At 49.0% G+C, this 27825-nt stretch overlaps 1 protein-coding gene across 2 annotated transcripts; it reads right to left on the reverse strand.

Moving 5' to 3' along the window:
* UPP1 (uridine phosphorylase 1) lies at positions 1-27520 on the reverse strand. Of its 2 annotated transcripts, none has more exons than XM_055420387.2 (8): positions 27392-27520; positions 12756-12820; positions 6065-6179; positions 4722-4880; positions 3557-3671; positions 1124-1333; positions 782-928; positions 1-201 (listed from the first exon to the last, which is right to left on the reverse strand). In XM_055420387.2, exons 2-8 carry the CDS (start codon positions 12797-12799, stop codon positions 68-70), a joined length of 924 nt encoding a protein of 307 aa, XP_055276362.2. In that variant the 5' UTR covers positions 12800-12820; positions 27392-27520; the 3' UTR covers positions 1-67. The 2 variants fall into 2 exon arrangements, with proteins under 2 accessions (XP_055276362.2, XP_088689247.1); XM_088833121.1 differs by having other exon boundaries at positions 12756-12926; positions 27392-27506.
* Between the last annotated feature and the right edge of the window lie 305 nt (positions 27521-27825).

Consider the following 27825-nt stretch of genomic DNA (forward strand, 5'->3'; position numbering starts at 1 on the left):
GACTGTGGCAATGATTTTATTTGTGGGAACCACAAACACCCTCTAGATAGATGTTGGGGGGTCAGGCCTACATCAGGCGCTTCTTGATGAACTGGCCTACTAGCCGCTGGGGCCGCTGCTGGTATTCGGCCAGCACCTCGTGGGGGCTGCTGATCTGGTCTCCTTCCAGGCGGTTGAGGAGGGTGACGCACACCACGGCCGCTGCAGGGAGCAAACACCAGGTCAGCAGAACAGCGGGATTTCTAGCTTCATTCAGGGAGACCAGCCTCCACTCCTCACGAGAAGGTGTGGGATGCACAGCATCCTGCCCTACTGTCTCACTCTCCAGCTGCCTTTGCATCCCAAAGACATTCCCTCAGCAAACCCCAGGACCAGCTCGGGTCCCTGTACTGCCTTGAAAGGCAGGGTGATGTGACAATGAGGATGGCAGGATTTCTGGAAGGGGTGAGGCCAGGAACTGCGAGGGATTAACTGCAACTCAGAAATCCCAGGAGCTCTGAAGGCCAGATTCACTGGATAGTTGGCAGCGAAGCCCGCCCTGAGGTGAGGGGGGAGCTTTCTCGTCTTTCTGGTCCCTTAGTGGCAACTGAGTCCCGGCAGAGACACTGCGGATCCTGCTTTGAAGCGGGCGTCTATCTGAAGAGCACAGAGGTGCGCTATGCACGGGGCCCAGAGGCATGCCTGGGGCGGGGCGGGTAGTCCCGGGAGGCCTTTTGGGGGGAGCGGGGAGAAGTGGGGGTTCAGCAGAGTGGGGTTGGGGGTGGCGGCCTAGGGATCCCACCTCGGAGGCCGCAGGCGTTGCACATGGCGGCGAAGACCGACGCCTCCATCTCGATGTTGCGGATGCCGGCCGCGTAGGCTGCCCGCAGGTACTCCTGCTTGTCCTTTTCCGTGTAGGAGCAGAGTGCCCCGTCCAGGCGGCCTTGCCCTGGAAAACCGCGGAGCGCTCGGCACGGGCACGCAGTAACCACCCACTGCACGGGCACACTACTCCCCAGACACCGGGATGGCTTCCAGCCCGACCGGCCTGCCTGCCCTCCAGCATCCGGCCCGCGGTGGAAATCATGCGAGGCAAGCTCACCACGGAGGCAGGCCCCCAGCAGGAGACCAGAGCGCCCCTTACCCTCGTAGAAGTCCAGGGTGCACATGGTGTTCCCCACAACTGTGGGGAACTCGCCAAGGTCCGCGGAGCAGCGCGCCAGCTCCTGCACCAGCTGTTCGTCCAGGTCCGTGCTACGGATCTCTCGCTTCCCGAGGACAATCTGCTCGAATTCCGGCTTAAAGCATGGGTCCACTGCCTGCCGGGTGATGACCACCGAGCCGGGCTCCAGACCTGAAGGAAGGAAGGAAGCAGCAGTTGTCTCGGCGGCCTGAGGGGGCAACGGGGGGTCAGGAAGGGAAGGGCCTGGTTCATGCACAGGAACACTGAACGGTCAGTCAGGCCCTAAAAAGAAATGGATAAGGATCCCTTTTCTACACCAGATTTATTTTTCCTGATGGTAAAAGAAACGAATGGGTAGAGGATACAGAAAATACGGAAAAGTGCAAAAAAGAAAGTGAAACTGACCGGCCATCTGCACTCCACTGAACAGCATCTTAACAGTTGCGGCTGGAACTCTCTGGGGTTCCCTTTATCAACAAGTGTTCAGCTGGTCCTTGTTCTGTACTTTTTTTTTTTAGTATTTAAGGTTTTGAGTAAAACAAAAGTAGGCAAGAATAGTGTAAGGAATTTCCGGGCTCCCCAAAACTGGTTCCTGTGGTCACCAGCCCCTAATGCCCTGGCTTCCTCCAGGAGTGACCCCTGGTGAGGATCTGCTTTCTGAGCCTCCCTGGGCGTTTCCACACTTGTACCAACATTATTCTGCTCCTCCATCTTTGGACTTTTAATAACTTTGCTTGCGATTTGACCATTAGCATTTTTCACCACTACTTGCTTTAATGGGATATTGGTTTTCCTAGACATTTAGGAGGAAGCAGCCACGAGAGCTGTTCCAGGGTTCCACGCCCTCGCCCCTATATCATCTGCTTTCATGAAACATTAAAAAATAGGACCAATCCACAAGCTCTGTCTCTGCTCCCCCCACTGTGTGTCCATCTGTACTTTCCTTGCTGCTTCAACACAGACACTCCTCAAGTGACTTCCCACCCCAAGTGTGGACCTGGAAGAACCCTCAGATGAAGGCTTTCATGAATTCATGGTGCCCAGGATTTTCCAGCCGCTTCAGGCCTCAAATTGGAGGGTGCAGCCCTCCTCCAGGGTCAGCCGCTCTTCCTCAGACCCTGTACTCTCTCAGGATACCCGTTGGCTATTTCAGAATTGTCTTCTCATATCCATCAGGAACCCCAGAGTTTCTTGTGCTTCCTCCTGAGTGGGGGCCCGTGCCACCCACCCACCATTCCTATTTTGGGATTTGGGGAGATGCCATGTCACACTTTGCTGTTGAGGATCTGGGGTCCAGCTCTTTAGCTGATCTGTCCATTTCTATGGAGCAATTTTGGGAGACTCAAAACCCACCGTACTCCCTCCAGAATTCATTCTCTGGTTATTGATTTTAAAATCCTTGAAGAGCAAGAACTCAGGGAGGGTTTGGTGGGGCTTCTGGCGACACTGATGCCACATGCATGAAGAAGAGCCTGTGCTTTGGAAGGTATCACAGCTAAGTGGGCAGGGTCCTCCCTAGTCACTGGGGAGTTTTCTGAGAACCCCGTTAAACTTCAAATGACAGCCTGCAAACATGGACGCTACCTATCAACCTGTCTGTGTAATGAAGAGAAAATGAGACTACGTGTCAAGAAGATTCAGGGCCCACAGAAGTCCCCATTCACAGTAGGAAAACCTAAATTTTCAAATTGCCATAAATCCAGGGGAAGTCAGCCTAGACAGTCAGAAACAAATGCAGAGGCCAGGCCTCCTTCCAGCAGCTCCCAGCTCCTTGATGGGAGTGAGAATGGTCAGAACCCATTTTTCAGCAGAAACAACTGCCCTGAGTTGGGACATCTGAAAGCAGGACAACTTACATAAAACAAGTTTGTTTCAACAACTTTGGCTTAACTCAACATAGTTTTTAGTGTTTTGTGATGTTAAAAAAAAAAATTACGATGGGCACTGAGGGCTTTTAGGCAATTTAAGAACACTTATCTTAATTTTGCATTCCCTCTCTTTCTTCCCCCCTTGAGTTTCCTGTAGGTTTTCTCATAGGGTACTTCACATCCTTGCAAGAATAGGGAGGAGTGAACAAAGCGAAGGAGAAAGGCAGAGAAATGAGGGAGTAGAAAGAATAAAAAGAATCAAGCAAACATGAAGGCATGAGAGTATAACCCGAAAAGAATGCGTTTTCACATGCTGGTGGCCTGGAAGCTTTCTGCAGCTATTTCTGGGGTATGGGTTGGGAGAAGTAGTTGGCCCAAAAAAACCAGATAAATAACACAACAAACTTGTTTTCACACCTGCTGCACTGCTGAGCTGTCCTTGGGCACAGCCCAGGCAGGAGCTCTGGGTCCCCTCGATGCCCCCCCTCACCCCCAGCAAGGTCCGGGTCACGCTCTGCACACTGACCTATCCCACCGGAAGTGCCAATGCGGATGAGGGTGACGCCGGAGCAGCGAGCGTGGTACAGCAGCTTGATGAGCTCATGCAGCATGATAGCAATGGAGGGGATGCCCATCCCGTGCTAGAACAGAGAAACACTAGCGTCACACTCCGGTGGAGTCTCTGTGTGCTCCATGGTACGCTGCTAAGTGGTGGTCAAGACGATGAACTTCGAAACATAGTTAAAAACTCTGACTACGCCGGGAAGGTTTGCATGATGCTGTCGAATGGATGACCCCGTTTGATGCACACAACCGGTAGAACGGATCTCAGCTGAGGACCAGAGGCCTGCGGGTGCCAGGAAGCCCTGCACAGTTTCCCCTTCCTTCAGGCGCTCCGCCGCAGCCATCCCCAGTGACCGGCACGTGGCTCCGCCCTGCGAAGGCTGCTGCCTCTCCACCCCCAACCCTCGCCCTGCTTCAGAGGTCCTCTGGAATCACAGCCACCAGCTGATCCTAGGTGGGGCAGTCCTTGGAGGATGTGTTTGTCATGGAGCCTGCCATGTGGGAAGTGCGTCCATGGATTATGAATATCCAGATCTGAACACGTCTTGATTCCTGGGTGTGTGCTCTGTGGCTGAAGCTGCCAAACATCTCAGCTACTCGGAGCAGGGGCACCTTCTGGGCAGCCTTACTCTATGGCTGCTGCTGCCATAGAGTTCTGTCGTGTCCGACTCTGTGCGACCCCATAGACGGCAGCCTACCAGGCTCCTCCGCCCATGGGATCTTCCAGGCAAGAGTACTGGAGTGGGGTGCCATCGCCTTCTAGTACTCTATGGCAGCACTTGCTTAATGTTCCCGCCTACAAAGGAAACCAGACTGGGAAACAAGAAATGCCAGAGATTCGTGTTCACTCACTGCTGAATCACACTGTGTGATGTAAGTCCCTGTGAGGTGGCCAGGGCGGGTGGCCCTGGTCTAGGCAGGTCCTCCTGGTTTCCAACCGGGGTCCTCACCATGTGCACGTGGCTGGGTGGGCGTGCACGTGTGTTTCCCTGTGTGTCCCGGCCTGTCCTGACGGTGGCCCCAGCTCCAGGCTCCCCTCACCCCTGACCCCTCTGCCGGGCTGTGTGCAGGGCAGGCGGGGAGCCTGCAGAGCCGGGGGCCCGGCCCCCACCAGGGCAGGTACTCACGCTGACCGACAGCACCGGGCCCACTTTAAACATGGTGTAGCGGTCAGTGCCCTCACAGATGTTAGGACAGTCAGCACCCGGGTGGGCAAAGCCCAGCTCCATGGCCACGTACTTGATGAAGGCTTTCATCCGGGAAGGGCTTCCTCCAACACACACAAACTGCAGAGAGAAAACAGAACCCCATCAGCAGAGGGCACACACCCCCTCTGAGGAGCGTGGGTCCTCAAAGCGGGACCCCCACTGCAGTAGCATCTCCTGGAACTTGCTAGAAATGCAGATCCCTTCCCTGGCCTCCCCCTGGACCTGCTCTGTATGGGGAGCCAGTAATCTGTGTGCCGTGAAGGCCCGCTGGTGATTCCAGCATTCCTTCAGCTTTAAGAAGCACTGGTTCATAGACTCGGCTCAGTGCTACTCAACCCAACAGTGTGAAGCAATCAGATGCACAAAATGCAGGACAGCCTCGCTCTCCCTGGGCGGATTAAATCCAGGCTCCACGCCAGTCCGGGGTCCATCCATCTGTGTGGGTGGCAGCTCGCTCCACTGGAGGGAGCCTGGGTTCGGAATAAGGTGGGGCAGGACCCTCGATGTACAAGCAGCCTGTCTGTAAAACGGACTTCTAACCACTCTTTCACCTGCCAGCAGAGAACCCAATGGCCAATTTGAGAAAGAGTCAGGGGCCAGTGGGGGCCTGGGGAGTCGTTGCTGTGGACGGAGGGGGTAAATCTCAGAGACACAGAACCTGCAGTCTGCAAAGTGCAAAACAAGAAAGCTTACAGAAGAAAAACAAGTAAAAGTCACTCTTAAGGACTCAATGATCAAAGAATTATTAGTCTCTAAACATAAAAAAGAAAACTTCTACAGCCTAGAAAAAAATTTTAGGTTAGATTTAAGGGAAGAATGAAAATGGAAAATTGTCCCTCAGTTTGAAACAAACAGCATGAAAGAACCAGGTGGCCAGTGGGACATAACCTGGTCATGACCTTATGATCCCATGAGGCAGCCCTGGATCTAGCGTCAGCAGCCCGTTTCAGTTTAGAATCCTAAACTTTAGTCCACTTTAAAAGCCCTCTGTGAGGATAATTCTGGACCCAGGCACTTAAGGCTCAGTATGAGGGGAGCCTGGAAGCTGCATTCAGCAAGTAAGTCATTGAAGGAACCAGCTCAACAAAATCAGTGTGCATCTTAAATGACAGCAGACACGGTGACTGCTCCTCCTCGTTATCCCTTTTCTAGTCCCCTAGAAAAGATTCAGTGTCTGCTCTTTTCTAGTCTCTCAATGAAGCATTAAGAATATTAGTGATCTTAGGACAAATTCCAAGAATTGAAAGCCCTGAGCATTTTACCTTCACGTCTCCAAACATAGCTGGGAAATCGTGCGTGCTGGTGCTGAGGTTGAAGTGGTAGAGAATGTCTTCCTTCATTGCTGCTATGTGGGGATTGCAAAGCCGTACCAAGTCACTGTTCCAAAACAGGAAAGGAGACAGTTTATAGAACAAGTGGCCAAGTGGACCACTGAGGCGCTCTGTGCCAACGAGACACGTGGAACCCAGCAGCGGGACAGCCCCAACCTACAGAGGCTTCTGCTCTATCTCAGTTCCCCCCACTCCTTCCCTTCACCCCCTCTTCACTTCCAGGGCTGGTTTTGGAGGATGATCAGGCAGAACTCACAAGAGCACCGAATGGTACAAAGATCAAAATGCCAATTCACTCCATATTGCGCGTAGCCTGTTGCTAGCCAACCTAAGCTCAACATAGAAATGTAGCTTTGTGTTTAAAATAATACACTTATCACAGGAAATATGCATGGAAATAAAAGAAAAAAAATGGCCTATGATCCTCCCACTCAGAGATGGCTTTTCCAATCGGATGCCTTTCCTTTTCACGTCCTCGTCATTAGCCAGCACTGAGCTGGTACAACATCCGCAGAGCGTGAGGAGAAAAGACATCTGTTCATTTTGTTTTTTTCTCTGCAGCTGCTTGAAACTTTGTGTGGTTCATGTTTTATTTCTCTTGGGCGGTACACTGCTAGCTGGCAGTAGGGGTCAGTAAACATTTCCCATAAAAGACCAAATGGTAAATATTTTTTCCCCTGAAGGTCATAGGGGCTCCGTCACCTCTTCTCAACCCTGCTATTGTCACATCAAAGTGGCCACGGACAACATGCAAATGGGCATGGATGTGTTGCAATAAAACTTTAAACATGATGCCGAGGTCTGGATTGCATCTGCAGCCTTAGATACACCTCCCTCTCCACCTGTGCCTTCCAGCTCCCAAGCGCAAGCGTGCTGCCCAGTGCCGGGGCAAAGAGGAAGGCCGCACGGGGCCCCAGGTCACAGCAGTCAGGACCTTCTATTTCTTCCTTCTGAGTCAGACTTTCTGCTCAGAACCCACTGACCACATTTCCTTCTCAATCTAACCGTGAGACAAAGCCATACAGGAGAAGGTCTAGTCTAAGCATCCTGGGATTTGTAAACGCCACAGTGTGCCTGACCCGGGCCACCTGCACATTTCCCTCCACTGTTTCTAGCCCCTGTTCTGGCATCCATTGGTCCCCGCAGATGCCCAGGCTCCAGACCAAAGGCACTTGCTCCTCTGTCTTCTGCATCTCATCACTTCTTCCTTTCCCTTCTCACATTTCCCTCCTATTTCCCTAGAATGGCATCCAAGTTAATTCACAGCCCAACAGTGTCGAGAAGCAACACAAAAAGAGGCAAACATTTTTCTGTAATGCAAATGCGTCATTTTTTGTGTTAAGACATGTCAATAAAAATTATCATCAAGTGAAAAAAATTTTTAAAAATTTTTTTAAAGATGCAAACAAAATATTAAAGAGAGACATGTTTTTCTAAAGGGGGGGTGCTGATAGCTGGCTCACAGGATGGCCCTGGGACAGAGATGGGAGTCTCACTCAGGAGAGGCCACCTGCCCAAGCCACAGTCTGCGCTGGACCCAACCAGTCCCAGCCAAGCCCATTCTCCTGGGGCAGGGGGTCTCTGTCCAGGGGACCAACCAGCAGGGACAAATCCCATGCTTTCCCTGAATGCCTTCTGAATCTCCAGGCCAAGCTGAAATCCTGAAGTCGCAACACAATCACAGCATCTGTAGCTCCTTTAAAGGTAATTGTTTTACTATAATTAAGGTTCTTGGCCTCCTTCAGGATGTTCACAAGTCAGACCACAAACAGAAGCATTACCAGGCAAGGATCGGAACTGACAAAACAGGATGTGACAAAACAACTTTGTCACTTATTTCAAAATACAAAAGCTTTCTTTCCTCTTTCATTCCAGGAAGAGAAGGAAATAGGGTGTAACTCAGGAAACCAGCAAGGATTTTAAAATATGTAAATTAGACACATAATAGCAAACAGAACAGGCTCAGACGGACTTTTGTTACTGAGGTCTGGTTGTAGAGTCAAGTCTACCACAGTGATTCATTTTTTTTAAGGTTATACTCTATTTTTTTTTTAAGGATTTTAAAATAACAAGTAAAAGACATATTACTTGGGAAACTGTTCCTCTAGCCTACACAGTTTCAAACTTGACTTTATCTTCCTTTATTCTGTCACTTTATTTGTTTAACAAATATTCATTGAGCACCGGGTGAGATGCAAAAGGGATGAAACATGACCTCTGATCCAGGAGCATATCAGCAGGGAGGGAAAAACATGGCTACTGGACAGACTGGCCCAGATGTCTTGGGCCACATGCTCAAGGGACTGGCAGAGAGACTTCCCTGGTGAGCAAGTGGCTAAGACTCCATGCTCCCGATGCAGACGGCCTGGGTTTCAATCCCTGGTGAGGTAATAAGAGCCCGCATGCGCCAACTAAGACAGATCTCACATGCTGCAACTAAGGCTCAGCACAGCCAAATAAATACAAATAAACATTTTCTAAAAGAGGGGCTGGCAGATGAGGAAGGGAGCCTGAAACCAAGGGGGGGTCACTACCGTATGCCCACTCACCTGGCCCAGGTCCCCCTCCAAACTTTATTTCACACTACCCCACTCCATCAGCCCCCAGGGCCCTCAGCTCGGGGGCAGGAATCAGGCAGAGGACAGTGGGGCAGGGTGTGTGTGGCTGTCAGTGATTGGAAGCACTAGCGACCCTAACTATTTCAATTAAAGCTATCTCTGCAACTGCCATTCCCAGGGCAGCCCCAAAATTGAAAGCGGGCCAAAGATTCTGTGGGGAAGGAAGGAAAGGGCAGGTGTCCATGTGGGATTAGGACGTGAGTAGGTGATCAACATGTGTGAGGCTCCAGAGGACCTCCTGAGGAACCTCCCAGAAGAGAACCAAGGAGACCTTCTTAGAAGGGAATCCTGAGAAAAGAGTTTTATGTATGGTAAAGTAGGACTGAATTCAATTAAATATATTTTGTTACTAAAAGTAATTGATACAAAACTGAAGCTTGGTTTTCTCTCTGTGATATGAGAATAAAGTTTTCTTGGAGGGACGTTCCTGGTGGTCCAGTGGCTAAGACACTGCGCTCCCAATGTAGGGGGTCCACGTACAATCACTGGTCAGGGAACTAGCTCCCAACATGCCACAACTAAGATGCAATGCAGTCAAATGAAAAATGAATAAGTATTTTTTTTAATGTTTAAAAAAATAAAAAGTTTTCTTGGAATATAGAGCTGTTTCTCATACTGGATTGTGTGTCTTTGCCTTTTAAGTGAGCTGTATTTGCTTTTGAAAGATTGTATTCTCACTTTGGTTAAGTGAATTAAATATTGTTCCACCGTGACCTAAGGTCCTATTTGACGAAGTGTTTTAAAACTTTTTTAATATTTTGACAAACTTCCCAAATTCTCCCTGAAGTTGACTTTGGGATTCCTCAGAAAGGACCCGTGAAGCACCTCAGAGAGAGTAAAATTAAACTCATTAGGCTTATTTGGTATGTTAAATTACATGGGCAGCATTGTCGTGGTAAATATTCTTAGGTTACATTGTGTGGGTTAAGTATTACTAATATACATATTCTAGAAACTTTATGCCACTCCTTAGAATCTGGTACATCCTGATAATGTTCACAATCATAATTCTAGTTATTATGTTAAAATTTTGTATGTCACAGAAATAGCCAAGTTTCTTTGCCAAATACAGTGTAATCAGATCTTTAAGCTTGCCTTTTTAAGTCATTTGTCATTTATAGACTGCTTCATCTTCAAAAAGATTCCATAGAAAGGACTTTTTGGTAATTCCCTGCAGTCCAGTGGTTAGGACTTGGCACTTTCACTACCAAGACTCAGGTTCAATTCCTGGTCGGTGGTTTTATTTTTGATGGGGGGAGTTGCTTATTTTGTTTTTTGCCTTGCTAAGCAGCTTGTGGGACCTTAATTTCCCAACCAGGGATTGAACACATGACCCCTTCACTGGAGGCTCAGAGTCCTAACCACTGGACCTGTTTTCCAGACAAAAGGAAACTCTTCCGCTCAAGCTAATTATGACTTACAGAGATTTGGTAAATTACACATTAGTAAGTAGATTTGAGACAGTTATCTTTTCTTTCTACCTGATCTCTCCAGAAATTGGAAACTCTTCCCTTCTTATCAGCTTTATCAGGTAATAAAATTCGTTCTCTAATAATTGTTAATTGGGGTCTGTATTTACTGCCTAAGATGCATTTCTCAGATGACTCCTTGTTGCTATGCCACATTATTGTACAGTTTCTGAAGCTTATTAATCTATCTTTGAATGAAGATCACATGCACTATGGCCTGCAACCAGAGGATTACACATGTGGGAAAGACATCAGATAAAGGACTTTTGGAAGGGACTCTATTAGGTCTCCTTAGACTTCGATTAAGATTAATACTGCCAGACCAGGACAAGAAAATTATGATATCTGGAGAAGGAAATGGCAACCCACTCCAGTGTTCTTGCCTGGAGAATCCCAGGGACGGGGGAGCCTGGTGGGCTGCCGTCTATGGGGTCACACAGAGTCGGACACGACTGAAGTGACTTAGCAGCAGCAGCAGCAGAAGTAGATAGCTGTCCCAGGATGCCTGACCAGACCTGTAAGATAATTACTTTAATAATTGCTCACACTTTTGCTTATAAACCAGAAGTATTTCTTCCTTGGGCTCAGTCATTTTTAAGTTTCAAAAGTCAAACTGATTGCTGAGTTTGTGGCCAATTACCTCTGTCCAATACTCCTAGGTTAACTTGGTGGGTTTCTCCTCTCTTACTGGATGGCCTTTAGGTCTAAAAGTATTGAAATCATACAGAGTCTGTTCTCTTATTACTGTGGAATTATGTTAGAAATTAGTATCAAAAGATATTTGAAAATAACCCACATTTTCAAGTGTAATGTGACATTTACCGACAGATTTTGACTTGGCCATTGGAAGTCTCAATGAAGTTAGGAGCCAATAGAAACACAGAGGCTGATTGCAGAGGAGAAAGCATTTAATGAGAAATTAATAGCAAAGATACTTTAAAAATCCCATGTATTTGGAAATTAAATGTCCATTTTAAATGATGTGTGTATCTGAGAAACCATAAAAAGGAAAATTAGAAAATATTTGTAACAATAAAAATGAAGAGAGAATTTACCAGAATTTGTTGCATGCAGCTGAAGCTGCTCAATGCAACTGAACACATGAATCTTGAATAAGGGATGAAAACAATGGACACTAGCATAAAATTTTGTTAGATTTAAACAAAATCTCTAGTTAACAATACTGTATAACATGTTTCCTGGATTTTTTTAATAACATAGTATTTCTTTATATTCTCAAAACTGAATTAGAAGTTTCAAGCCTCATTTAAATTTTCTTTAAATCACCAAGGTAACAAACTTTCTAGGCATTTAGCAGTAATACTGATGCCAAAATACACGTAACTATATCAAAGTTTTGAGTGAATACATAAATTACAAATCTAGCATTCTATTCATACTAAGTCAAACACGTGGAATCAAAACGCCATAAACCTTTTAGCTATCCTCTTCCTTCTTAATCTTGTAAGGGGTCGTGACAAGCCATGACTCAGCGCTCCATGGATGTGTATCTCAATTGTGTAAGCTGTCAGTCATGTGTCGTGCGTGTGTGCGTGCAGGCATGCTGAGTCTCTTCAGTCGTGACTCTTTGCAACCCCATGGACTGTAGCCCGCAGGCTCCTCTGACCGTGGGATTCTCCAGGCAAGAATACTGGAGGAGGTTGCCACGCCCTCCTCCAGGGGATCTTCCCAACCCAGGGATCGAACCCCTGTCTCAGGCATCTCCTGCATTGGCAGGTGGGCTCTTTACCACAAGCGCCACCTGAGAAGCCCTAGTAACATCATTTGATGTTACTACACTTTGTCTCAAAGCCTTTCACCTCTGCTGGGCAAAACGGCCCTCAGAGGTTTTGGAAAAATCATCTGCTGGGTTATAATTCTCAGGCTAACTGTAATATAATTATCCATTTTTTTCTCAGATCAACTATTAATTTTTTTCATCAATACCAGCAATGCACTAATACGCATAAAAGAGTGGCCATGTGACTCACACAGTGGACAATGAACAACTGCCAAGAAATAAGGAAAGTGTTTGGAAGTCAGAACCAAGAGCACTGGGAGGGCACAGGCACTGGGCCTCAGAAAGCGTCCAGGAGAAAGCCTCTTGTAAAATAAGTGCTGGATTGCACTGAGCTCCCCCTTCCCTGAAACCTTATGTATTGACCTTCCCCAACGGCCTCTTTGGAGCAGCCTCTCAGAGCTATCTGAGGTGCTGCCTCCCAGGCTGCAGTCCTCTTTTTGACTCAAATAAAACTTAGCTTGCAGTGTCCAGGAGTAATGAAACCCCACTGGATACAGTTCTGAGCGCTTGCATCCTTGAGGGACAAACACCCCAAGGCTACAAGCCATGCCCGGCAGCAGGTGCCAGGCGTTCTCAGCCAGCTCAGCTGCCAGCCAACCCAGCTTTCAGCCCCCCAGACCCCACGTGGGCTCAGACCCGAGAACCAAGGTGTCCACGCGCCTCAGCTCCTAGAACACTGTGGGCTCAAGGCCATCCCCACCAGCCTAGGCCGGGCAGCACGCAGGTCATCTTACTTGTGATCGTCCGGCTTCTCCGTTTCAGCCGCGGTGGAGGCCATTCCCTCAGCTGAGGCAGGACCCTAGAAGACGGCAGAGTCTGTGAGGAGGTGATAGTGAACGTTCGAGGAGTTCATCTGAGGGCACAGCCATTGCAGTCAGTGGTCGCCCAGGGAGCTGGGGAGCGACCTACGGAGAGAAGGTGGAGCCAAGCCAGTAGGTGACCGACGGCTGCAGCAAGAGGCCCTGACGGCTGTGTGATGGCTGTTCATGCTGTTTTGAATTTGCAGCCTTGAGGCATTTACCGCTTAGATTTCAGTTTGCTGACATGGGCTGCCTCAGCATTAGAGCCACCACGGTCCAGTGGGCTCCTTGTTTAATTATTTGAACACTAGCTAATCCTCCCAATAGGAACCACGGTCGCTCTGTCAGCAAGGCCACGTTAACCTATGGAAGGCAAGCACCTTCGAGAGGAGCCCTACATTTCTGTGTCACATGCAGGCACATGCATACAACCAGGAAGGCTGCTAATTTCAGAGAGGAGCTGGCAGAAGTATACCCAAAGTCAGCGTGGGCTGGCATCTCATGTGGTCCCAGGGGCAAGACAGCCCTGACCCAGCGGACTACACCAGGCTGCCTCACCCTTCTAGAATCTTAACTCTCCTCCCACTCAGGGCGGGAAGGGAGCAAGCAAAGGCAGCAGCTGTCCAGAGCTTGCTATGGAGGGAAGGGAAGGACCTGAGGCAGGTATGGCTCAACCCACCGCCCTGCTCCAACTCAGAGCCGGAAGAAGGGAAGTCCACGAGAGGTAACCAGAGTTATCTCACTGGGGCTGGGCAATCAGACTGACACTGCAGAGCTGAGCCTGAGGACCTGCCAGAGGTGAACGCGGTGAGTGGATCCTGCATGGAGCCACCCCCAGCACCCCCAGGCCCGGTTCTCAACCTGGGACCCAACCAGCCACTTACCAGAAAACCAGACCCACAGAGCAAAAACCCAGAAGGTCTCCTTTTGGAGAAAAGGATCGATGGCTGCTGTTACACAGTTAAATGTTGACCATTTTTAGAAAATGCTGAAGACCAAAGAATATTATCGTAATTGGGTCTGGGGCACAGATTTTTCTGGAGAGTTGCCTTGTCTCTCCTCACCTGGACTGCATCCTGCCTTAGCATTTATAGGACACTTCTCAGGAAATGCCAGCCTGCGCATGTATGTGTGCTAAGTCACTTCCGTCGTGTCTGACTCTTTGCAACCCTATGGACTGTAGCCAGCTAGGCTCCTCTGCCCATGGAATTTTCCAGGCAATACTGGAGCATGTTGCTGTGCCCTCCTGCAGAGGATCTTCCTGACCCAGGGATCGAATCTGTGTCTTTTATGTCTTCTGCATTGGCAGGCGGGTTCTTCACCTGGTGCCACCTGGGAAGCCCAGCAGCCTGAGTCAATTGCAGATCGATTGCACCCATGGTGGGCAGGGCAGGGTGGTCGTTGGGAACCTCCCATCCATAGCCAGATGACAACCCAGACTTGTGATGGGAGTGCAGGGCTCAGGGTGGGGGAAGGGGGACAGTCTGGTTGGACCGAGCCCCTAGCCTGTGGAGTCTGACACTGTCCCCAGGTAGACAGTGTCAGAATTGAGTCCAACTGTAGGATTCCCTGATGGTGTAGGAGCTGGTGTGGAGAACTGCTTGATGGTATGGGGAAAAACAAATCAGAACTGTACTCAGTGATCAAACGCTAAGGGCATAATTTGCCTTTACAGCATCCAGCAGACAGACGGATGAAATGAGACACAGACAGCCCAGTTTCTGAAGAAGTCTGGCATCCAGGAAACGCCACTCTTGTCACGCGTACCCTGCAGGCAGCAGCTACTGCCCCTCTGGGATCCATCTCATTGTTTGTAGTAAGTGCAGACACGTCTTCCGGAGCACCAGCCCACAGCCTTCCTTATTGGCCCTCCCTGTCCCCTGAGAGATGAAGTCAGGCCGAGGGTCACGGAGAGTCAGTCACCTCCTCCTGCAATCTGCCCCCTCTGGTCTGCTGGTTCTTCCTCTGGGGGTGGTGTGGGCGAGGCGCGTATGGGAAAGAGGAAGGGTGAGAGGCGCCTTCCCACAGGGTGGCAGCTGAATCAGAGTTCAGAGGGTACCCCAGGGGTTCTCAGGGAGAATCCATCCCTATTTTCCAGGAATTGAAACTTAGCCACAGAGAAGGCATCCTGCCTGGACTTGCTAGTGTTACTCTCTAGCCCAGTTCTTTCCCTGCCTCTGAAGCAGAGAATGCATTTTCTCTGTCTTATCCTTGTCCTCTGCCACCCCGGACCTCAGCTCCTTCCTGAAGTGTGGTAGGCTTCCCCTTAGACTCAGTTTAGTGCCTGGCGGGTGTTCCCCTCCAGGCTGTGAGCTCCTCACCCCCAAGACAACTCCTCCTGGGGCCAGAGCCTGGCCTTACTGACAAGAAAGCTTTATTTAACCAACTTTGTGCAGAGAAGATGACAGCTTTTGCAATGTTGTAACTGGTAACTTCCTCACTAAATATCTTAAGATGTTCAGGTGGAGTGAGCATGCATGCACATTTGCCTAAGGAATCCTGGTACAACCACCAGAGCCGTATTTCACTCTCAGAAGGAGCTGGGTATGGAGGATAAATGGTATGGCTGCCCCACCCACCCACTGAAAGGTCAAAGATGGGGAGGGGGTGAAGGAAGTCCCTCCCTTCTCAGTTTACTTGCCCTCGGACCAGCTGGAACAGATGGGGTCCAAGAGCCACACCGCTGTCACAGGCAGACTGGTTGCTCACTCAGATTCACCCTTATTCTGCGGGCCACCACTTAAGGTGAGCGCCCCACTTCTGTAAAAGGAGACCCTGGTGATGCTTAAGAATAACCACTCAGGGAACCATGCGAAGGTGGAATTTCAGAAGAAATTTTCAAGTTAATAAAATTGTGTAGGGGACTTCCCCAGTGGTCCAGTGGCAAAGACTTTGAGCTCCCCATGCAGGGGCCCTAGTTGGGGAACTACATCCCACAGGCTGCAGCTAAGACCTGGTGCGGCCAAATAAATAAATCTTTTCATGTGTATGTGAAGCTTGTGTGTAAAAGGATGTCAGCAGCCACTGCTGCAAACAATGTTGCCTCCATCAAGTCTTCGGCCAAGGCAGCCATCCCCGTGGTGCACCCCAGGAAACTCAGGATGGAGAAAAACAAGACGTTGGCCCTAGGTGGTTAAGATGAATGTCAGATGAATGATTTCAAGGAGCCCAGCCTTCTACATCTAAGCGCTGAGATCATTAACTTGAGATGTCTGGTTTCTGTGATTGGCTGTAATCTTCTGATGTTCAGCTTAAATGTCTGGTTTTGTTTTGCTCTCAGCAGAACTCCTATATATCCTGGCTCCACTCTTACCTCTTTGGAGCATTCCTCACAGCTCCTGAAAGGCTGTACCCTAGACTTAAGTCCTCAGTAAGGCCATCAAACAAAACTTAATTCCCAACTTTTAAGTTGTGTGGTGTTGGGTTTCTTTTTATTTTTTTGTCAAAAGATGCATTATTTTTGCCAGCCATCAAAGGAATCAGAAAATAGGTCCCTCACTATTGAGGCCAAAGTCTGTCCCCCTGGGGTATAATGCAGACAATGAGAGAGGGAGCCCTCCAGGGTCCACTGCGGTCGGTTCTACTCGGGTCACAACTTAAAGAGTGTTGGAAGTGTAAGTCATGCAGTCATGTCCGACTCTTTTCAACACTATGGACTATAGCCCGCCAGGCTCCGCTGCACATGGGATTTTCCAGGCAAGAATACTGGAGTGGGTTGCCATTTCCTTCTCCAGGGGATCTTCCCAACCCAGGGATCGAACCTGCATCTCCTGCATTGTAGGGAGAGTCTTTACCATCTGAGTCACCAGGGAAGCCCTTGTGCATTGTAACTAGAAGTCATCATAGACAAGCTCATTCAGAGAATTTAGGGAACATTTTTGACAACTGCTTTTTCATTTGCTTTACTGAATTAATGTTATCATGCACCTGTTTCCTCCAACAGACAATATGCTTATGTATTTCCTAAGGACACACCCTTGATGTTGTACAGCTGACGTTCAGCCTGGGCATCACCCCAGGCCAACACTTGTGCAGCAACCACTTCATTTCCTCCGTGGCTGAGAAACACTGACTTGCACAAACCCAGCACTAAGTAGGACCACACTGCTGTCCACCCACAGACGGCGCCACCCGGTGCTGCCCACCCTCTTCACCCAATACAGCTGTGGCCGGAGCTGCAACGTCAGGGGGAATGCAGGCACTTGCCTCATACTTTTCTTCACCTTTTCAGTAACTCAGAAGCAAAAGGCAAGGGAGGAAGGGAAAGCTATACCCATCTGAATGCAGAGTTCCGGAGAGCAGAGATAAGAAGCCCTTAAGTGAACAATGCAAAGTAGAGGAAAACAATGGAATGGGAAAGACTAGAGACCTCAAGAAAATTGGAGATGCCAAGGGAACATTTCATGCAAAGATGGACTGAATAAAGGACAGGAATGGCAACGACCTAACAGAAGAGATTAACAAGAGGTGGCAAGAATACACAGAACAATACAAGGAAGGTTTTAATGACCCGGATAACCATGATGGTGTGGTCACTCACCTAGAGCCAGATATCCTGGTGCGTGAAGTCAAGTGGGCCTTAGGAAACATTACTACAAACAAAGTGAGTGGAGGTGATAGAATTCTAGATGAACTATTTAAAATTCTAGAAGATGATGCTGTTAAAGTTCTGCACTCAACATGCCAGCAAATTTGGAAAACCCAGCAGTGACCATGGGACTGGAAAAGGTCAGCAGCTTTCATCCCAAAGAAGGGCAAAGCCAAAGAAGGTTCAAACTACCATACAATTGTGTTCATTTCACATGCTAGCAAGGCAATGCTCAAAACCCTTCAAGCTAGGCTTCAGCAGTATGTGAATGGAGAACTTCCAGATGTACAAGATGGATTTAGAAATGGCAGAGGAACAGAGATCAAATTGCCAACATTCATTGGGTCATAGAAAAAGCAAGAGAATTCCAGAAAAAAACATCTACTTCTGCTTTACTCACTATGCTGCTGCTGCTGCTAAGTCGCTTCAGTCGAGTCCGACTCTGTGCAACCCCATAGATGGCAGCCCACCAGGCTCCCCCGTCCCTGGGATTCTCCAGGCAAGAACACTGGGGTAGGTTGCCATTTCCTTCTCCCACTCACTATGCTAAAGCCTGATTATTTTCTTGGGCTCCAAAATCACTTTGTCAGTGACTGCAGCCATGTGAGATGCTTCCTTCTTGGAAGGAAAGCTATGACAAACCTAAACAGCATATTAAATAGCAGAGACATCACTTTGCTGACAAAAGTCCATATAGTCAAAGCTATGGTTTTTCCAGTAGTCATGTACAAATGTGAGCTGAACCATAGAAAAGGCTGAGTGCCGAAGAATTGATGCTTCCCAACTGTGGTGTTGGAGAAGACTCTTCAGAGTCCCTTGGACAGTCAAGAGATCAAGCAAGTCAATCCTAAAGGAAATCAACCCTGAATATTCATTGGAAAGACTGATGATAAAGCTATAACTCCAATACTTTGGCCACCTGATTCGAAGAGCGGACTCATAGAAAAGACCCTGATGCTGGGAAAGATTGAAGGCAGGAGAAGGGGGTGACAGAGGATGAGATAGTTGGATACCATCACCAACTAAGTGAACATGAGCTTGAGCAAACTCCGGGAGATGGGGAAGCACAGGGACGTCTGGTGCGCTGCAGTCCATGGGGTCACAAAGAGTTGGACACGACTTAGCAACTGAACAACTACGATGCCTTCCTATTTATATGTACGATAGCAGAAGGTGCTAAGAACTGCACTCATTAGTCATTCAAGTAAAATCACCAACAGGTGTACCTGTTCAGGTTAGTATCAGCGTGTGTTGTGTGTGATCTGTAGAGAGAAGATGCAGGACCCCGAGTTCAGTGTAGTAAACACGTGTGAACATGAACTCCAATGCCTGTTGGCCTAGGGAGAGCCAGGTAAAGGTACAGACTTTTCTAGTTCAACGTGAGGAATGGGTTGTTTCTTAATGATCCCGGATTCCTAGAAATAGCCAGGGAAAGATGCAGCAGAGAGAGGACAGGACAAACAGTATTTACAGCGAGGAGACCCGAAACCCCTGAGATACATGGAGGATGTAGAGACAAGCAGCTCAACTAGCTCGGGGTGGAGAGGGGTGACTTGGGCGCTGGTCAGGGACTAGGCACGAGGGCGGCCAGGTGTCACCACCAACGATGCGACCCCATCCTGGAGGTGACTGGGGGCTCTGAGATCTTGGGCACAGTGTATGACAGTCAGAGGCTTTCATATGAGATCCACACAAAGGGCTCCAGAAGAAGCCATTGGTACCTAACAACTATTCTGAGCTCAAGACTTGAGGTCCCGAAAGCCCTTACATGCCTGAACCTTGGGACTCCCAAACGTGTCACCAGCCCTCCTAGAAAAAACTCATCTCCTCTTCTCTGAAAAACCCCAAACAGACACTGTCCTGTCTTATGGCTCACCTCTCAAGTGGCCACTCCTCTCTGCAAAGTCCTCAGGGTTTGCACAAGTGCCCTTTCTGCCCCACCCTCCTCGAAGAAGGCATTTCCTCTCCCCAGTGCCTCTCTGCCTCTCTCCACTTCCATTAAGATGGCATATGAGCCCCAGATTCTAACCACCTCCTAAAACTGCATCTTCCTCTGAATTCTCCCATACACATATAAATTCAAATCTGTCTGTTCTCTTGGTAATCTGTCTTTTTAATTTGCAGTCTCCAAGAATAGAATCATTACCCAAAGAAGGGCAATGCCAAAGAATGTTCAAACTACCTTACAATTGTGCTCATTTCACATGCTAGCAAGATAATGCTCAAAATCCTTCAAGCCAGGGTTCAGCAGGACTTGAACTGAGAACTTCCAGATGCACCAGGTGGGATTAGAAAAGGCACAGGAACCAGAGATCAAATTGCCAACATCTGTTGGATCATAGAAAAAGCAAGAGAATTCCAGAAAAACATCTGCTTCACTCACTATGCTAAAGCCTTTGACTGTGTGGATCACAACAAACTGTGGAAAATTCTTTCCAGAGATGGGAATACCAAACCACCTTACCTGTCTCCTCAGAAGCAACGGTTAGAACCAGACATGCAACAACGAACTGGTTCAGACTTGGGAAAGGAGTACATCAAGGCTGTATATTGTCACCCTGCTTATTTAACTTCCATTCGGAAGACTTAGCAACCGAACAACAACAAGGATAGAATCTAAGTGGATAGAAGTTTTTCTTCCCCAACATGTGATCCCTGCACAGAGGGTGAGCAGAGATGCAATCACAACAGGAAAGTCTGGTGCATCCTGGATCCAGGAGGTGAATCCTAAGGGCTGGAAGGTGGTATTCAGATGAGGCTGTAAAGGATGCCTGTGTCCAGTGGACTTACAGGGAAGGAAGGCCACATGACGTACCAACCTGAATGTTTCATCGGAGGCACCAGCTTCCCACACAAGATACCCACAGGCATCACCCAAGGTGGAAGCGCTTGCGGACACGGGGAAGGCAGGAATTAGCGGTCGGTTACTGGAGAAGCATTGACTTTCAAGTCTGTCGTTCACAGGTCTAATCTAACTGGGGTCAGCAGGGCTCAGGGTGGCAGTGGCGACACTGTATGCCCTGATCCAGGGCTTCCAGAACAGCTGATGGCTTTCCCACAGCATGGCGGGCTCCATGGGTTAGACCTTGCACCTGAGGATGCAGCTGTCCTGGAGTCAGTTTTAAGAAAACATTTCTTCTAACATTGTCCCAAGGGCTGCAGGTGTTCTGAAGACGGCCCCTCTCACTTTCTAGGACCCTCTGTTCTCTAAACAGGAGGGTTCCAGTAGATTCCAAGCGCAGAGGCTCTGCCTGCCAGAGAACTCAGAACCTGGCTCTGGGCTCCTAGGTCCCGAGGCTTCGCTGTGAGCATGAGGGTTCCCAACTGTCGTTGTCTCAGTCCTGTCAACTCTTTGCCAACTGCTAGGGGATTCAATGGACCCAATGGCAGGGGTGCTGAACCTCTGAACACACTAGGCGCCTTTGGTTAAAGCAGGAGCATTTACTACTGGTAACAAGCAAAGAGACAGGGAGTTAGCCCTCAAAGCACTGTCTCCCCCAGTAGCAGAATGGGACGTCCTAAGCCAAGGGTGCACGCGTGTTCACTAAAGGGCACGTGTGACCTTCCCTGTAGAGTGGAGTCCTCAGTACCCTTGCCCAGTGGATAGCACACTCCAGCATCCCGTGTATGTGCAAACCAGCAGCAATCCTGCCTGAAGAGCAGAGAGTTTGGCACTAAGAGGCCAAGTCACTGTTGGGAGAAACAGGCTGAAACTGCCCATGCTGGCCAGGCACCACAGGAACCATTGGTCAACAATTATTTTGTGACAGGAGGTCCTGTCCTGGAAAGGTACAAAAAACAAGCCACCACCCACCAGAAGAATTCGGGAAAGGTCAAAGGAGACCCCACATCTCCCACCGACCTCCCAGAATCCTTCTCTCTGGCGTCATCTTGTCTGAGCAAGGCGTGCATCACCAGGAAGGACTCTGGGTCAGAATGATCGGCCAAAGACACCCCGGAAACTAATCCCATCACCATAAAACCTGAGACTAGGAGCGACACAGCAGAGTAGTTCTCCTGGGTTCCCTCCCTTACCCTGCCACTCTCGGCCCAGGCGCCCCTTCCCAATAAAGTCTCTTGCTTTGTCAGCATGTGCATATCCTCGGACAATTCATTTCTGAGTTCTAGGCAAGAGCCCACTCTTGGGATCTGGAAAGGGCCCCCTTCCTATATCAACTTGAGGTTGACAAGATCTAGGCAGCTGTTGAGTAAATCTTGAGGATCAGCAAAGGTCAGCATCACTATTCCTGAGGCTGAGCCCTTGAATGGGTTTAGGCAAATCAGCTCAAGAATGTTCTTCAGGATGATCATTACCTTCAGGAACAGAACTGGGGTCTTTATGACTGATTTCCGGTCTCTGCTACAGTGACTTCTCTCGCCTGAGAAGGGTTGTTGGCTCCCTCACCCTTTGTTCTTTTTAAAATCATTAATTGCTGAGATCGACTCTTTGTTTCTATTGCAGCAAAAATAGATGGGAAGGTTTCCTCCCCTAAGAACAAGGAAGGTAAATGGAGCAGTGAACAGGCTAGAGGAGACTCAGAGTGCCCAGAGTTAACCACTCCTGGCTTTACTTTAACTGCTAACAACCTGTACTGCCTGTAACTAGATTTGTACTTCACAAAGCCAACCTATCACCCCTTAACTCCACAAACTGCATCCTGCACCAGGTGTCTACTCCTTTTTAATTCATCAACCTTTGTAGCTTTCTGCATTGCAGAAAGAAGGTCACAAGCCAATAAATTGAAAGTGAAAGTCACTCGGTCATGTCCAACTCTTTCTGATCCATTGGACTATACAACAGAAGTCAAGAAACACCTGGGGTACCAGGCAAACTTGGCCTTGGAGTACAGAATGAAGCAGGGAAAAGGCTAATAGAGTTTTGCCAAGAGAACGCACTGGTCATAGCAACCATCCTCTTCCAACAACACGAGAGAAGACTCTACACATGGACATCACCAGAAGGTCAACACTGAAATCAGATTGATTATATCCTTTGCAGCCAAAGATGGAGAAACTCTATACAGTTAGCAAAAACAAGACCGGAAGCTGACTGTGGCTCAGATCATGAACTCCTTATTGCCAAATTCAGACTTAAATTGAAGAAAGTAGGGAAAACCACTAGACCATTCAGATATGACCTAAGTCAAATCCCTTATGATTGTACAGTGGAAGTGAGAAATAGATTTAAGGGACTAGATCTAACAGAGTGCCTGATGAACTGTGGATGGAGGTTCATGACATTGTACAGGAGGCAGGGATCAAGACCATCCCCAAGAAAAAGAAATGCAAAAAAGCAAACAGGCTGTCTGAGAGGGCCTTACAAATAGCTGAGAAAAGAAGAGAAGCTAAAGGCAAAGGAGAAAAGGAAAAATATACCCATCTGAATACAGAGTTCCAAAGAATAGCAAGGAGAGATTTAAAAAAAGCCTTCCTTAGTGATCAGTGCAAAGAAATAGAGGAAAAGAATGGAACGGAAAAGACTAGAGATCTCTTCAAGAAAATTAGAGATACCAAGGGAACATTTCATGCAAAGATGGGCACAACAAAGGACAGAAATGGTAGGGACCTAACAGAAGCAGAAGATATTAAGAAGAGATGGCAAGAATACACAGAAGAACTGAACAAAAAAGATGTTCACAACCCAGATAATCACCATGGTGTAATCACTCACCTAGAGCCAGACATCCTGGAATGTGATGTCAAGTGGGCCTTAGAAAGCATCACTACGAACAAAGCTAGTGGAGGTGATGGAATTCCAGTTGAGCTATTTCATATCCTGAAAGATGATGCTGTGAAAGTGCTGCACTCAATATGCCAGCAAATTTGGAAAACTCAGCAGTGGTCACATGACTGGAAAAGGCCAGTTTTCATTCCAATCCCAAAGAAAGGCAATGCCAAAGAATACTCAAACTACTGCACAATTGCACTCATCTCACACGCTAGTAACGTCATGCTCAAAATTTTCCAAGCCAGGCTTCAGCAATACGTGAACCGTAAACTTCCAGTTGTTCAAGCTGGTTTTAGAAAAGGCAGAGGCGCCAGAGATCAAATTGCCAACATCTGCTGGATCATCGAAAAAGCAAGAGAGTTTCAGAAAAACATCTGTTTCTGCTTCATTGACTATGCCAAAGCCTTTGACTGTGTGGATCACAATAAACTGTGGAAAATTCTTAAACAGACAGGAATACCAAAACCACCTGACCAGCCTCCTGAGAAATCTGTATTCAGGTCAGGAAGCAACAGTTACAACTGGACATGGAACAATAGACTGGTTCCAAATTGGGAAAGGAGTCCGTCAAGGCTGTATTGTCACCCAGCTTGTTTAACTTATATGCAGAGGACATCATGAGAAATGCTGGGCTGGAAGAAGCACAAGCTGGAATCAACATTGCTGGGAGAAATATCAATAACCTCAGATATGCAGATAACACCACCCTTATGAAGAAATTGAAGAACTAAAGAGCCTCGTGATGAAAGTGAAAAAAACAAATGAAAAAGTTGGCTTAAAACTCAACATTCAGAAAACTAAGATCATGGCATCAGGTCCCATCACTTCATGGCAAATAGATGGGGAACAATGAGAGACTTCATTTTCTTGGACTCCAAAATCACTGCAGTCATGAAATTAAAAGATGCTTGCTTCTTGGAAGAAAAGTTATGACCAATCTAGGCAGCATATTAAAAAGCAGACACATTACTTTGGCGACAAAGGTCCACTAGTCAAAACTATGGTTTTCCCAGTGGTCATATATGAATGTGAAAGTTGGACTATAAAGAAAGCTGAGCGCCAAAGAATTGATGCTTTTGAACTGTGATGTTGGAGAAGACTCTTGAGAGTCCCTTGGACTGCAAGGAGATCCAACCAGTCCACCCTAAAGGAAATCAGTCCGGAATATTCATTGGAAGGACTGATGTTGAAGCAGAAACTACAATATTTTGGCCAGTTGATGCAAAGAACTGACTGGTTGGAAAACACCCTGATGCTGGGAAAGATTGAAGGTGGGAGGTAAAGAGGAGGACAGAGGATGACATGGTTGGATGGCATCACTCAAAATCACTGGACATGAGTTTGAGTATACTCCGGGAGTTGGTGATGGACAGGGAGGCCTGGCGTGCTGCAGTCCATGGGGTCGCAAAGAGTTGAACACGACTGAGCAACTGAACTGACTGACTGAGTGGACTATACAGTCCATGGAATTCTCCAGGCCAGGATACTGGAGTGGGTAGCCTTTCCCTTTCTACGGGGGATCTTCCCAACCCAGGGATTGAACCCAGGTCTTCCGCATTGCAGGCAGATTCTTTACCAGCTGAACCCCAAGGGAAGCTCATAACCCAGAGACAAACAGACCCAATTACCAGGCAACCTGACAGCAGCTCTGACTGTTTTGAAATAATGCAAGAAGGCGAGACCTTCATCACTTTGAGCTTTATCATTTACCCTAGACGACGAGACCCAGGCTATATAAAGTCTCTCGGTTCCCCCAGAAGCGGGGCACAGTACTTGAGGTGCTAGCCTGCTGTGTTCTCCCCCTTGCCCAGCAAACGGAATAAAGTCACTTCTTCTATTTCCTCCAAACTGTCTCCATGTTTCTATTCAGCACTGGTGGACTGGGAGCCAAGACTTTGGCAACATTTCCACATGAGATACAGAAGGACCATCAGTGAAGAGAACTCAAAGGTTCTGAAATTCACACTCTGGTTCCTAACTGAGGCCTGTCCAGAGTGTTTCAATTTCTCCACTGCCTATTGTTCTTCGGTGACAAAGGATGTAACCTAGTTTGACCCCACCCCTTCCTTACAGGGGCTTCCCTCAGAGCTCAGTTGGTAAAGAATCTGCCTGCAATGCAGGAGATCTGTGTTCTCTTCCTGGGTCGCGAAGACATCCTGGAGAAGGAAAGAGCAACCCACTCCAGTATTCTTCCCTGGAGAATCCCATGGACAAATGGAGCCTGGCAGGCTACAGTCCATGGGGTCGCAAGAGACACGACTTAGTGACTAAACCACCACCACCACTTCCTTAACTGGGTCCTCACTCTAGCTCTGCTAGATCCAACTTGCAAAATTAAAAAGCCCTGCAGCTGGCAGCTGGTTTTCGTTTTCTTGTTTTGTGTTTGTTGTGGTTCTGTTTTATTTTAGTATTAACCTATTTAATCCAATACAGACTGGCGGATTACTTTGGGCATATAGATTACTGTGTAAACGTTTATATTTTGTTTTTGAATGAACATATTTCAAAAGCAAATGTGTGTGTGTGTGTGTGACAGGAAGGAGGGAAGAGTAGAAAGATGTTCAGGGTTTATCTTTAGGAAGCAGAAAAACTGAAAGTTTCACTTTCTTCTTATATATGCATTCTGATTTTTAAAAAACAATGAGTTTCCATTTATTTTATGACAATGAGAATGTTCACCTGGACAAAAACCAGTGTAAAGAAAAACTATTTCGTTTCAACTAAAGTGCTATTTCAGTGCCCACCAGGGTTGAGAGTACTGGAATAAAAAAGATAATCCATGTCTGATAAACCTGTTTGAATTAGTCTGCAGTCTTCAAGCGAATGTAGAAAGACAACTAAACGGTCAGTTTGGCCTCTGAAAGGGGAGAGGGGGTGGAATTGACCCAGAAGTGGAAGAGAGGGCCCTCTGCTGAGAGTCAGACAGGCCGAGTGAAAGGCAAGCCAGTCCTGGGAGGGGTTGGCAGGGTGGGAAACCCACTGGGGTACGGTTCTTTCTATTCGGGGAAATTGCAAATCTTTTAAAAGTCAGGGTCACAGCCAATGAATGGAATCAAAGGTCTCTGACCCGGAAACACAGGAAGCGGGGGACGCTGTGCGAAGGGAGACCAGGCTAGGCAGGGCAAGGGGACGGAGAGGCAGCCGGGAGGACGGAAAACAGCATAAGAGTTCAGAGCGCAGGGTCACTATGCCTGGAGCCAGCCTTACAGGATATAGCCCCATTCCAGCCTGGATTTCTGAGGGGTTTTCTCTGCAAGTCAACATCAGCGGGGAACTGCATAGGACAGAGCTGACCTCTGGCGAAGAGAGCGAAAGACGGCCAGGGCTGGGAAAGAGCAGGTAGGAGAAGGCTGTGGGCGGCGATTCTGACTTACCTGGACACGCCCAGACCGCAGAGCTGGGGAGGCGCCCCCACATGCCCGCCTTAAAAGCAACCGGCCGCTTACAAGAGCGGCAAACAGACCCGCTCCCCGGTGCAAATCATATTTGTGTTAGGTACTTTAACTGTGAAGTTTTCTCTTTTGACCTGCCGGACACCTTGACGCCAGTATTTTACGCTGTGACACTTAATCTGTTGGCTCAACGCACACACCTGAGTTCATTTTAACTCTGAAGGTCTGGTAACAGTCCTTCTCCAAAACGTCATTTCCACTCTCCCTTCGCGAGAAGGGGACGCTCCAGGTGTCCCGGGACCCATCTCGCTCGGTTTGGACTGCGCGTCGCATGCACCTGGTGGACCCAGCATCTTGGCGGAGTCCGGCGGGGGCGAAGATGAGCGCCCTCGCTCCAGCGCATCCTCCCCGCACACCTCCCGTCACGGCCTCCGCGCGCGCCCTCCCCGCACCTCCTCCCGGGGCATCCTCCCCGAACACCCTCCTGTCACATCCTCCGCGCGCGGTCTCCCCGCACACCCTGCCGGAACATCCTCCCCGCACTTCCTCTGCGCTCGCCCTCCCCGCACACCCTCCTGTCACTTCCTCCGCCTGCTGTCCCCCCGCACCTCCTCCCGGGCATCCTCCCCGCACACCCTCCTGTCACCTCCTCCGCCTGCTGTCCCCCCGCACCTCCTCCCGGGCATCCTCCCCGCACACCCTCCTGTCACCTCCTCCGCCTGCACCTCCTCCTGGGGCATCCTCGCGGGGCATCCTCGCTGCGCATCCTCGCAGAACGTCCTCCCCGCGCTCACTCCGCGCACTCGCTCCCGGTGCGCCCTCCCCGCTAATGGCCCCTAGTCCCGACGCCGAGTTGCCTTACCGGCAGGGTGATTCCCGAAAACGACTCCGGCCACGGAGACTCGCCACGCAGAGACTGCCGACCTGTGCCAGGAGGTACTGGGGAGCGGGTGGAGTAAAGCCTCCCGGGGGTCCCCGCCCTCCGGCCCGCAGCTCCTCCCACCCCGGCGCCCCCGCCCCACCCCCGCCGGGTTTCCTGCTGCGCAGCGGGCGGCGGCGAGTGACCGGAGACCAGCCGCTTACTCATTAAGCCACTCGTCCCGCCCACGACACCTCCCTGCGACTTCTTCCCCTCCTGACAGCAGAGACTTGGGGGGCAGAGGTGACCACCCGAGGTCACCGCTCTGGCCGGAGCCAGGGTATCTTTGGGCACCCACCCCGAGTGCAAGCGTGGGGCAGGCGATTGTCTGGGGCAAGCGCCAGAGTTACCGGTGTGGAGCTAGCGCGGGGCTGGGG

The sequence above is a fragment of the Moschus berezovskii genome, chromosome 3 (genome assembly GCF_049115385.1).
Source record: "Moschus berezovskii isolate FMDL1 chromosome 3, NW_MosBer_1.0, whole genome shotgun sequence".
NCBI lineage: Eukaryota > Metazoa > Chordata > Mammalia > Artiodactyla > Moschidae > Moschus > Moschus berezovskii.